The sequence below is a fragment of the Eurypyga helias genome, unplaced genomic scaffold, assembly GCF_000690775.1.
Source record: "Eurypyga helias isolate BGI_N326 unplaced genomic scaffold, ASM69077v1 scaffold37669, whole genome shotgun sequence".
NCBI classification, from domain to species: Eukaryota; Metazoa; Chordata; class Aves; order Eurypygiformes; family Eurypygidae; genus Eurypyga; species Eurypyga helias.
This window is the reverse complement of record NW_010272074.1, coordinates 25,523-38,333: the sequence shown is the minus strand read 5'-3', so window position 1 is coordinate 38,333 and position 12,811 is coordinate 25,523. Positions and strand designations below refer to the sequence as shown.

The window sequence follows — 12,811 nt, the reverse complement described above, 5'->3', positions numbered from 1 at the left end:
TGAGGACATAGAAATGCTACGGTAGGCCTTCAGAAAGGACGAGATACTAGATCTGGAGTCTGAGCTTGTAGCAGCAAGGCACCACTGCCAGGATGGACCAAAGAGGGTTGGTGTTGGATTTAACAATCAAAACCTAGAGGCCACGAGTGTTTTCACCCATGTCCACAGAACAAAACTGCAGAGAGTTACAATGGTGAGATGCCTGTTCTGGGGGACCCACTAGCAGAGAAGAGGTGAGGGAGGCACTTGACCACAGCCGGTTGCAGGTTAAATTGAACAGCTTTAGGCACTAGGTAAGCTGTTAGATAAGGACCACTTGTCTTGTCATGCTGCCTGGCTTGCAGGGATATCCCACCAACCTCACAGACTCCTTTTTTCTTGACTTTGCGATGATGGGAAGAAGAAACCAAGAGGGAGCCTAAGGCGGGTGCTCCTTTGGGAAACGTGTGTGCAGGGTGAGGCCTGTCAAGAGGAACAAAGAATGTAAGTGGTGGGAGTGTGAAGATGCAGGAGGGCCTCTGACTCACGCAGGAAGGAAAATGAAGAAATATAGCAATTGAAGAAGACCTGGGGAAGTGGGACTGTGACTCAGGCTGGAGGGGAGGCAGTGGGATGCAAGTCGGTCTGTGGCAACTGAGCCCAGAAGACAGAAAAGGAAGCACTGAAGCATAGCCAGGATGTGGCAGTCTGCAACAAACCCCCTCCAGGCTGGATGAGTGTATGTTTTAGTCGCAGTTCTTAGCCCTCCTGACTGCAGCAGTGCCAGGCAAATCCTGAGGAGTGCTCATGTCAAAACTTGGCTCTTGGCAGCCATGAGAGTCATCCCAGTGTAGAGGCCAGCTCCATGACTGGATTCTGCTTCGGCCTCTCTGGAGGGCAGAAGTAGAACTTAAGCTATGCGTTAAGTAGCATTCCTTCTTGTGGTTGTTTAACACTTAAAAGGGGGTTGCTCATTAACAAGAACTTGAAGTAAGCAACTTTCCAGCCTAGAACAGAGGTGCAAAAGATCCTCACAAATCTTGTCATTATTAATTCCTCTTACAAGGTATACATCCTCAGGTTCTTGCTGTCTGTCTGATTAGACCAGACATGTTTGCTAATAGACACAAAATATTAAAAACTTCCCTGTAGAAAATTATAAACATCTTCTCACTATGGGAAAGAATGAGAGAGACAAAGAAAGAACCACACGTAGACAATGTTAGGCTGTCTACCTACTTCTGGGAAGTATTCAGAGTTTAAGGAAGACAGCTGTATGAGACCTTTCACTAAGTAAAATCCTTTGTATAGTCAAACTAGTATTCCACTTATGCTTGGAAGTTGAATATTGCTGCTTATTTTTCAATAGCATTTCAGATGTAATTAAGTGTCTTGCATTAGAGTGCTTTCTCTGTACTGTTACTTGGATCTGGTTCAGATGCTGTACCAGAGACTTACTTAGTCATTGTAAAAAAGAAAATGTTTAGTCACAAAACCCAAAGGTTAAAATAAGACCTCACAAAACTTTGTTTTAAATACATTGGTACATGACTTATATAGTCTGGATTAATGATAACAGACATCTAATTTGCCTTTGTACATTTACACTGCACCTTTTTTGTAGTATTATTTTGTAGTATATTTTTCCTAGTATTAGTATGTAAGCTAGTTTGATTTTTTGGTATCAATATATTTGTATGCTTTCTATAAGCTTTTTTCCCCAAGGTGGCATAAGGACCACAGTCCTAAGTTTTCAATTTTCCTGTGTTTTCACAAGTCCCTTGCAAGGTGAAACCATTTCAGCAGTACAAAGAATTCCCATTGAACTTTACAATGTGTCATTATAGTGTTTATCATTCTCTTAGGAGTTTGAATTTCCTTATTCTGAGGAAGAGTTGGAACCTGGTTCTGCTGCATCCTGTTGGACTGCTGCAGCAACTTAGCTGTTGGATAAGACAGTGCTTCCTTTTCTGGCTAATGTTTAAGAGAAAGCAGTAGTATTTTGTGCTGATACTAACTCAGTGTGTATGCCCTGGAAATGAATTCCTAAGGGGAGAACTGTCAAAGAACAATTACTTGGCAGATCCTCCCCTGGAGGGTTGGTTCAAAGTTGAACTACACAGTTGTATTTTAGGTGCATTATTTCTGCCAGTGCCATGAAGATACAAGGCCTCTGGATTGCTACAGTATGAAATTTTAGATGCTTAAAGCATGAGGTCTGTGAACTGAGGTTGTAAATTTAGGTGCTGATACAATGCTTAAACCCACCTTGACTCATCTTGACTCCATGTTACAGACAAAAACTGAAATGTAAAACCACACCAAAGCTAAATATTACTCTACTTCTCTTAAAGTTGCTGAGGTCCAAACTGACTTTCATGTTTTCTAAAGTATGATGATGTGTATATGGTTTTGAGGCAATCGTTTTGAATGACTTCAAGACTTTAATTCTAGTACTGTTTATTTTTGCATAGGAAAAGTGTTGGACTTGGGAAATAAATTATCTTTGTATGTGAAATTGTTGTGACTGGCATTTGCAGTATATCTTTGGCATGAAACTAATGCTGAGTCAGCTAAATTCAGCAGCAAAGTATTAACTCCATCTACTAGCATGTCTATCAAAACTTTCATTTTGGGAGAAGCCTGTTCAGTTAAGACCTGTGCTGTCTGAAGACATGAAGGTCTGTTTTATTTGAAGTTGTATTGAGGAGCTGAGAGGGATGCATGTAGTTATGCTACAAACTCTGAATTAACAAATCCTCTGCCATTTTAAATTATCAGTGAACATTAGGCCTATTAGCAAATTAAAGTTGATGCAAGTGTGTAGTTCTGTATGAGGCCAAGTACTACCTAGTTGAGGTAGCTGGGTGAGATGGTGCGGTGGTTTGGAGGCAGATCACACCTGAATGTTGGTAGGTCATGGTATGTTTTATATGCTTGCAGGCTCTGCCACATAGCTGTGGCTTATCTGCTTTGGAGGTTTCACATTTCCCAGTGAGCTTGTTCAGTTCCTTAGCATTAATACCTTTAATAGAGTATAAGTGATTATATATAATTCCAACAGGAATATAGCTGGCGAAATATTGCATGGGTATTCACAGTGAAGCTGTCATTTGGGAACTGCTTTGACAAAAAATCTTATCCTCTGCTTAGCAAGAAGCAGGGAAGAAATCATACCTCTTGGAATTGTCATTTTGAGACTTGGAGTGGCTTACATTTTAAGAGGTGTTTCACAGCCATCTGCCTGGAGAGCTTTCCTTCTTGTTGTAAATAATCTAAACCATCAGAGCTGGAGCTAAGCTCTGATCAGGTGATGAATTCTTACCTCTGGTGGCACTGCATTTAGGGCCTGCTCAAAGGCTATTTAAACTGGTGAATTTTGAATGAGGTTTATGGTATGAAGTTAGCTGCTGTTCAGGAATTGGCGTAAGACTGAAAGCTGTTTAAGGAAGCCTTACTTGAAAGACACAAGTAGAATTTTAATAGAACATAATCCCATGCATTGGCATGGTGCTCAAAGATGGATCTTGCAAAGTCCACATCTGTAGTCAAGTAAGAGTGTTTTTAGAGGCACAGTAGAACAATATATTTTAAAGTGTATCTGAAATTATTAAAAGAATGTAAATTGTTTAGTCTCCTCAATTCAAGGTGGGTTTTTTTAAGCAGTTCTGACTGTTAAGGCATGTTGGGACAACTTAAATTCTTTCTGTATTCTGATATCTCAGCCAATGGGAAGCTCTGTCTCTAGACTTTGAAAAGCACCTATTCAGTAGGAAGCCCTGAGGCCAAAAGCTTGTGAGTATAGTCTTTGGAGCCCAAGGGTTTTAAATACAAAAGTTAACCTTAGCTGGGGAAGGCCAGGCTGCTTGACAGTGGCAGGGGGAGGATCCTGTTCTTACTCACCATTGTGAGTCTTAACTGAGTGATCAGAGTTGCTCATTTAGGCCCTCTGAGCTAAAATTAACTTGAGTTAATCTTTCGCTTCCTATTCCACTGGTTTAGGCGAATGTTAGAAATGACAGATTGACAAGTGATTAATTTATTTCAAATTTAAGTTCTGAAGATGCTTAGGTGCTTTCAAAAATTCTCAAGACATTCTTAATGAGAATTCTCTCTTGAGAAATGTCTCAAGACCTTCAAGGACATCAATTTTACCCCTGCAACTTATATGACATAATGTAAATTATGTTTCTATTACTATGACTTTTCTTTCTTTTATGTTAGCAGATGGACCGTATCTTCAAATCATAGAACAGCCAAAGCAGGTAAGAATAACACTACATTGTGAAAATCTTTACGTTATTATATTCAGCTTAGAATAAAAGTGTGTCTTAAGATGAGAAAAATTATTGAAGAGGTTAAACAATCATAAGAAATGTGTCACTTAAGCCTGAGCAGTTTTTCCTCTCACATTTGTAGTTAAATCATTTCCTGTTTTCTTCTATTTTCATCTTTGTTTCTCTCTGGAAGTGTCATAAGACAGAATAAAACCCTGAGGGTTTTTTAAAAAATGTCTGCTAAGTATAGACTCTTCATCTTAGAAGTGACTCTTACAGTACCCAAATATTTTGAAATGTAAATAGTTGAAGCACCTCTCCTATGATGAAAGGCTGAGAGAGTTGGGCTTGTTCAGCCTGGAGAAGAGAAGGCTCCAGGGAGACCTTATTGCAGCCTTCCAGTACCTGAAGGGGCCGATAAGGAAGCTGAGAGAAGACTTTTTACAAGGGCCTGTAGTGACAGGACAAGGGGTAACAGGTTTAAACTGAAAGCGGGGAGGTTTAGATTAGATATCAGGATAAAGTTCTTCCCAGAGAGGGTGGTGAGGCACTGGCACAGGTTGCCCAGAGAAGCTGTGGATGCCCCATCCCTGGAAGTGTTCAAGGCCAGGCTGGATGAGGCTTTGAGCAACCTGATCTAGTGGAAGCAACCCCCCATGGCAGGGGGGTTGGAACCAGATGGTCTTTAAGATCCCTTCCCACCCAAACCGTTCTATTCTATGATTAGACCAAGATTATTAGTATTTGTTTTATGTTTCCTAAAACATGTGAAAGAGGAAAAAAAGAAATCATTCTATTCCCAAGTTACAGGAATTTTTGACTTGTGCTTTGTCGTCATAAAGAAATTCTGTTATCCTTTGAGATTCCTTTTGTCACAATTGGCTGTTTTCAGTCACCCAAGAAAAATGAAGATAAATACTTGAATGTAACTTTGTGTAGCAAACACTCACTTACGTTCCTCTGACAGTATGAAAGTCATCCCAGTGCACTGGTTAGTTTTCATGTAACTGATGTACAAAGTAATTGTTGGGTGACAATTGCCCTGACATATCCCAGGGTATTGTTCCCCTTTAGCTGGTGGCATCAGCAATTACAAATACTCCTCCTAAAGGTATTGCAGCATGAAAAACCCTTTCATACCTCTCCCAGTCAGTTGCATAAAATGCTTATGGAGCTGTTAGGTAGTCAGGGAAAAGGGTGACTAAAAGTTGTCCCATCCTTTTCTTGGTCTTCTGCGGGAGCAATGCTGTGATTCAGCCTTCCTAGCAGGAGGCAGTAGAGAACACGTTTCTGCCACACACCAAAGACATTTTTGTGATGGAACATCCCTCCAGGAATGACACTTCATGGTTACAGGTGAAACAGCAGCATACCGTGAACTCTTGGAAGAATATGCTGCCTCTTCGATGTTGCTTTAGTTCATCCTGCATCAGGCTGTGCCTTTACATGGTAGAACCTACAGTTTGCAGTACCTAAGGAGAAACCATTGTTTCCGTTCATGAGTTCTCAGCAAGCAGGTCCTGTGGTGGAGTACCCATGTGGCAAGCTGGGCACTGGTTTATAACAGGGTGATCCATCAGCAGTACTGTGCTTGTGATTATTTTTGGAGGAAAGAGACAGCTGGGGGAAGTAAGACTGTCTGAAAACATTGCTAGGATGGCAGGGGCAATGAGCTGGGGAAGGCCATACAGATGACTGCTGGATCTTCAATCTTCGATTGAAGTCATAGAGGTGAAGAGAGACTGGTTTGGATTGTCTGATGTGTCATGACTGCAGAGGTTGCTTTGCCTTTTTGGACAACTTGAGATCAAGCTCATTGTAGCTGGGCACGTAACTTGCAATTCACTTGGTCACTCAGTTCGCTGTAGGAAGGTAAATACGTGCTTAAGGATGAATTACGTTGTCTGGTCAGTATCTGAATAGAAGATGGATCTTTGCCTTTGCATGGAACCAGGTTCTTACACTGAAAAGGCTTTAATGAGTTTAGTATTGAAGCTAATGATTACAGAGTAATTTTTTGAACCATGTTGTTCACGGTCAGCAAATACAGACTTTGAATTCAGAGTTGTCTACTATTAGAAAAATCTGAAGGATTCTTGATGAAGAATACAACACTAACTGGTGCTGTTTGGACAGATGCTGGGAGCCTTACATCAGATGGAGGTTTTGCCAGAAATGGCAGGACTGGGGAGTAGATCTGAAAGAATTAAAAGTTGGGGGCCACATGAAATAATATAGTTAAGTAGAGTTAGGGTTAACAAAAACATTTGCTTAAGTGTTGCATCTTTTCTGCCTTATAGATTACCCTGTAAAGTAAAGGGGATGTTATTTCCTGTAATGAAAAATGGAATAAATGGACAGCTGTACTCTAGAGTGGTTGCTAACATCCTGCAGTTCCCTAACAGATATCTTTTATGTAGCCGAGATGAAAACCCAGCCATTCAAAGTCTCCTGGAGCTTTTGTGCTGTTTCTGGGCTCTGCTTGAAGATAAGTCTTTCACATGCTCTTCCCAGAAGGAAGAAGCATTTCTCTTTCATTTCTGTTCTTTTCTTTCTGATGCTTTGGACTTCCTTGATCATTACTGATCCTGCAGTTCCCTAACAGATATCTTTTATGTAGCCGAGATGAAAACCCAGCCATTCAAAGTCTCCTGGAGCTTTTGTGCTGTTTCTGGGCTCTGCTTGAAGATAAGTCTTTCACATGCTCTTCCCAGAAGGAAGAAGCATTTCTCTTTCATTTCTGTTCTTTTCTTTCTGATGCTTTGGACTTCCTTGATCATTACTGGCTTCAGTTCTCCCTCCCTAGCCGCAATCATGGGAGAAAGTGTCTGCTCCTGTATTCTCTCTCTTTTAATTTTTATCATGCTTAGAGAGTGTAAGTAGATCTGTGCTTCGAAATATCTTCACTTGCTGAAGAAAAATGTCGGGTTGCTGCTGTGTGTAAGAATGAGAATAGAACGGTTTCTCCAGGGCTGCAGTTCAGTGGTGCTTTGTAACCAGCACTCCGACAGCATTTCAGGGATGAAGAGTTGTAACTTTACTGTTTGTGGGCTGTTTGGGCAAGTTTTGTGTGTGTGTGCTTTTTCTTTTTTTTTTTTGAGTTTTGTTTCTAAACAGCTTTCAAGTTTCTTTTCCTTTATTTCCACAGCGGGGGTTTCGTTTCCGATACGTATGCGAAGGACCTTCACATGGTGGACTTCCTGGCGCTTCTAGTGAAAAGAACAAAAAATCATACCCTCAGGTCAAAGTAAGTACATAAATCATTGACTTTGCAAACTGAATGCAAGTGTCATGTGTATGTGTATAGGACCTGACTGTATAGCAACATACATTTGGATGAAATTACTCACAACTGAGTGCATCTCAACAACTTTCAAAATGTAATTGATTTTGAAAAGGGAGTTGTCTTCAGATTTGTGGAGTTATTTTTGGCATGGTATTTATCTTCCAGCAGGAAGCATTCCAGCACCTACCACGTCACTGCCCTCATGCAGATTAATGGAACTCTTCCTTAAGGTGCAGTTTTAGCAGTTCACGCCTTGCTTTACGCTCAGTCACTCCACTTCTAGCATACTGCAAGGCGTGAGTCTGGTCAGTTATTCCACTTCACTCGAAGAAGCTATTTACCAAGTTTTCCTTCTTTTTCTGATCATGTTATTCCTTTTTCAATATCTCTAGGCGACTCAGTTCTTAAGGACTTAATTCTTTTAAAGTCAACAGAAAACTTCTCATTTTAATAGGAGCAGCAATACGTTCAATTGTTTGCTGAATGTTCTTTGGGGCTTTTTTTTCCCTGGAATAAATTCAGTGATGTTAATCAAAGAAACATTCTGTGCTATCACAATATGAAGATTATAACAGTGGTGATTAATCATTCTAGGATTAGAGAAGAACTGTCATCTTGCAGCAAATTCTTTTTCCATGGAAATGTGGAAAAGATACATTGTCCTTTCAGTATTTTTAACGTAATGAAAGTCTTAGTCTTGGTATTGCACTAGAAAGTCTTAGTCTTTGAACTATTGCACTAGAGATTGTCTCATGAGGAGCAGGGTTAATGTATTTTAATTGTGATGTTATCTCTTAATGTATTTTAATTTTGGTGTTATCTCTTACTCCTTTACGGTTGTGGCAAGCAGTCAGCCTCTGTCTTAATGTGTGCCACTCCTCAGCTTTCTACGCAGGATGCATGCGGTTCGGCTGTTCTTGAGAAGGGCTGGAGTTTGGAACAGTTGCATCTCCATAATGAATCAGTGTGAGCATGACTCAATGGAAAATAATCAGCATTGGTTGAGATAGCCTAGGGTGTTAGTCTTCTGTTTCGAGAAGAGGCTGGGAAAGCTGATTTTATATAGCCTTGCAAAAATCCTATGAAAAATTACTAGCCCAGGCAAAGGATGTACTTGCTTTTCCCTTTTCTGCTGTGATGGTAATGAACCAACAAATGAAGTTTCACTGGTATGTTGAGATATAAAATAATTTACCTCAGTTGAGCCAGATCTTTGTATTCCAATACAATCTCTATTGATAACAATACAACTGATACTTTATAAAGACATGATGGGTTCCACAATAGCACGACAAGGAGATATGAAATGAGGAGTTACATGGGAAATGGAATTTCTCCATGAGTAAAGAAAGCAAAATGTTCTTTGGCTTTCCATCAAATTTTCTGTTTCCATTGATCTTCACTTAAAGCTTACAGAGAGAGAGATTCACACACCACCACCCCCCTCCCCACCTTCCTACCCCTCCCTACCTCTCTGTTGTCCTACTGTGTGCATCTGGGTTGTTTCTACTACAAATCCCCGCATGGCAACACCTGCTGGGAGAGGCTGGCAAGGGAACACAACAACTAAATTCCTCAAGGCCATTGCTTGTTAGTGCCTGTTCTTGATTCAAGTGGTGCCAGTAAAGACAGAAGTTTCACACCTTTTCCTGTAAGTCTCTTCTGTGTTTTGTCAAATGGTGCTCACCTCGTCGTAACTGAGGTGAACGCAATTGAAGATTGCGATTTCTTGTTGTGTTGGGTTTTTTTGTTTATTTTGGGATTACTTTTTTTTAACTTGTGTGCTGAGGCTTTCGCCATAAAATCTCCATTAGGTGATCACAGTGCTGTGAAAGGACAGTAGCATGAGCTTTGGCTGTACTGTAAAAAGGAGGTTTTGTGACAAATCTTTAAACCTTGACTGTGGTGCGGTCAGTGCAGCTCTTATTGGGCTCTCTCTTCTGCTTGGCCAACTCTGCACAGAAAGCTGATGTGATTTACCAGTAGCTACCACAGGATGTCCTGATAATAGACATCTTCAGTGCATAAAAAAGCATTTCAGTCTCCCTACTCCCTTTTTGTAGGATTATGGATTGAAAGCCGAAAGAAAACATATTCTGATATGACCTCATGCATAATGTGGACTGTTCAAGTCTACTCTTCTCTTTATTTTCCTGTACCCAGTCCCTAACTTGTAGCTGAGCTGGAACACATCAAGATACATCTTGTATTTAAAGTCTGGAGTGCTGAAGACTTTTCTATGTCTCTGAGCAGGATGTTTTGCTAGTTACTTACATGTTTAACCACCTCCTGTATAGTATAGTAGGAGAAGGTGTAGGTCAGGAGTTAGTGTAGCAGTTCTGCAATGCCAGTTGTTACACTTAAGACAAATCTACACTGGACAGTAAGGGGGAAATTGATTTAAAACCTCTTGTTTTAACAGCACAGTAGTGACAGATGGAGTCTAGATAAAAGTAGTATTTTTCTGTAATGTCAAAAAATGGGATTGATTAATTAATTTTTATGGTTTATGTAATTATATTCTTTGCTAACAATAATCCTGATACTGTATACAGAACGTCTTACATTTTCAAGGACTTCATATAGCTCTGCACGTAGTTACATAGAGCAGAGCAGTTTTAGACACTGAACATGTTACAGTGAAGTTAGATTTCATTGCGAGTTTCATGATTACAGTAGAAAGGTACCTAAAATTCTTCATTTAAATACCATCTTCATCTGCTTAGTGTAAGTAACACAACACTGGAAAATGTTACTATCTACAACAGTTCTAATCGAAGCTCCTGAGCTGCTTATTCATCGTTAGCTTTTTGTCCAGAGGAAAAAACAATCAGTAGTATAAGAAGAAAGAATAAAACTGGATTGTCTAATCTTATCACCATCTTAAGAAGCTACCTACAATTTTTATTCATAATTTGCTTGATTTTTATGTATTTGAAAAACACTGAGAAAACTTAGGCAGAAAATTTCCACTGGCCTTATACTTTTACCATGTGTGTGCTCGTCTTTTGCATACTGATGTGGTGGAGGTATATTCATGAAAACAATTTGCTGAAAACGGTGGTGTGAAGGAAATGTCCTGAATTTTCATCTCCTTGGGGGCAAATCTACGTGGGTGGCTGTGAACTCAAGTTGCCTATTATCTGTGAGCTGGATGTAAATCAGCTCCAGCCCAGAGACTGAGTAACCGATTGTTCAGAGGTGTGCCCAAGCTAATGAACACCATTTCTCTGCAGAAGAGCTTGGACATTGTACAGTTCAGCGAAACGAAGATGAATACCAGTTGGGCAGCCCTCAACCCAGGCAACCAAACAGAACTGCCCATCCAGCCATGTCCTGGGGCTATCCTAAGTTACAGCTCAGTTTGGAGATAAGTGTTCTGACTGAAATTGGGGATTTCAGCATATACTTCAAGTTCAGGAGGGGAATTTATGGAAAAATTAGTCATTACTTTGTTGATGAGCCTTCTTGGTGAAGAAAGAAGCAGCATATTTGCTCCCCTCCCATCAGCAACACCCCCCCTCCCCTCCCAGGACTTAAATTGTTGAGAATTTAATGCAGTAATTTACTGATTTCAAGTTAAAAATACATTTAACAGCTGAAATAAGGAATAAACATGAGACAGGAATGAGCAGACTTTTTGTTACAAATCTTTACCCTTCTTAAAAACCTGTACTGAATCAAATTCAGCCAAAACTAAATTCAGTGAGATTTGTGCTTTCTCCTGTTATGGTTAATTTGGCTGACTATGGGCCACCAAGCCCCTTTGGTTGGGCTCCTAAAGTGGAGCACCTAACTATATTTTTGGGATGAGAATGACCACACATTTAGAAGATGAGAAGATCTTCAGCTCCCATCGGTTTAAATTACATTGTTTATTCTTAGACCTATAAGTAAGTATTCAGTTGCCTAAATGATTCCTACCACATCTGAAATATTTTGCCTTAAACTACCAACTGATAAAAAAAATGGTGCTGCTCTGTGAAAACATACTGTTTAGAGAGACAGAGTGATGCCTCACCTGTGGAACATTTTTGTATGTGTCTGTTGAGGACAGCACTGGTCACACTCTGAATGTTAGGCAAGGTTGGGGCGAAAGAGAAATGCTTATTTTTGTAGTTGCTGTCTTTGTAGGTTTGACATGGTATTTTGCTTTCTGTCGCTGACCAGTTGGTTTCACTTCTTGCCTGTAAGAGCAACTGGAAAAAACGTCTACTTCAAGTAGGAAAACATTCCTATAAAGTTTTTGTAAAATTTCAGAAACTAGAAAAAAAATTGGCTGGGGTCTGGATTGCAAGAGGATGTGAAATAACTAAAAAAAAAAAAAAACCTTTCAACTCTTGTTTTGAAATTGACTCGATTTCAAGTTCACAGGGTCCTTTTAATCTCTCAGACAAATCTCTCTCAAACAGAAACAGCAGATAGATGTGAGCCGGCAGCATTTTAACTTTATCAGATGAGATCAATTCAATGCTGCTTCAGTACAGCATGTAATCAAGTATTACAGCTATGCTCTTCCCAGGAACTCCTTATTTTCTTTTTTCCACCCTATCTTTAATTGGAAGTTCAGTACCTATTTTTTCCAGATCACAGCTCTGATTTTGAGCAGTCCAGCACCCACATGCTATCTCCCTCAAATGTTGAGTATGTGTTTTTCTGTCAACACCATAATCCTTAGGTTTCTATAGGTTTTCAGCATGGTAATATACTGTCTATTTTTAATGACTTTGATTTTTTTTTTTTAAGTTTTTCCATAGAAGGTGATAGTTATTTATATATCCTAGTGACAGAATAAATTCTAAGTTACTCTGAAATTGTGGCATCACTGACTCAAAGACACTGAAAGATTATTTCAGAGTTAACTTATGGTACTTAAGTATATATAACCATTAAGGCTACTTTGCTGGGCACCAAGATAACCTGGATGTCTCAAAACCAAGCAGGAAAGTCTGTCTGTAAGAAATGCAGTTAGGAAGCAGTTCAGGGACATTCTGTAGCCTTTGCGGCATAAGACGTCAGACTGGATGACAAAACTAGTCCTTTCTTGCCTTATGACCTACATAAGGTATTACTTTTTAAGAAGTCCTTTGTTTTTCCCCTGAGAGAGACTACAAAGATCATGGTGAGCTGAGTAACATGGGGAGATTGCAATCTGGTTACCGCTGCAGTTATATGTTCTGCTTTCAGAGGCTGGAAAGTCCTTGACGTGCAGCAGTCCTACCTACAGTTTCACTGTGGTTTCTACAGCTGATGAACTTGAACTTTTCTG

At 39.9% G+C, this 12,811-nt stretch overlaps 1 protein-coding gene across 1 annotated transcript in view; it reads left to right on the top strand.

Moving 5' to 3' along the window:
• Window positions 1-2,851: 2,851 nt before the first annotated feature.
• The window catches only part of NFKB1 (nuclear factor of kappa light polypeptide gene enhancer in B-cells 1), a gene marked incomplete at its 3' end in the record, with an annotated part of 34,747 nt that continues 24,787 nt past the window's right edge, over window positions 2,852-12,811 (top strand). Inside the window, exons 1-3 of the mRNA XM_010159023.1 lie at window positions 2,852-2,891; window positions 4,207-4,244; window positions 7,405-7,503. Coding sequence (XP_010157325.1) covers window positions 2,852-2,891; window positions 4,207-4,244; window positions 7,405-7,503 — 177 coding nt within the window. The remainder of the gene's footprint in view (window positions 2,892-4,206; window positions 4,245-7,404; window positions 7,504-12,811) is intronic.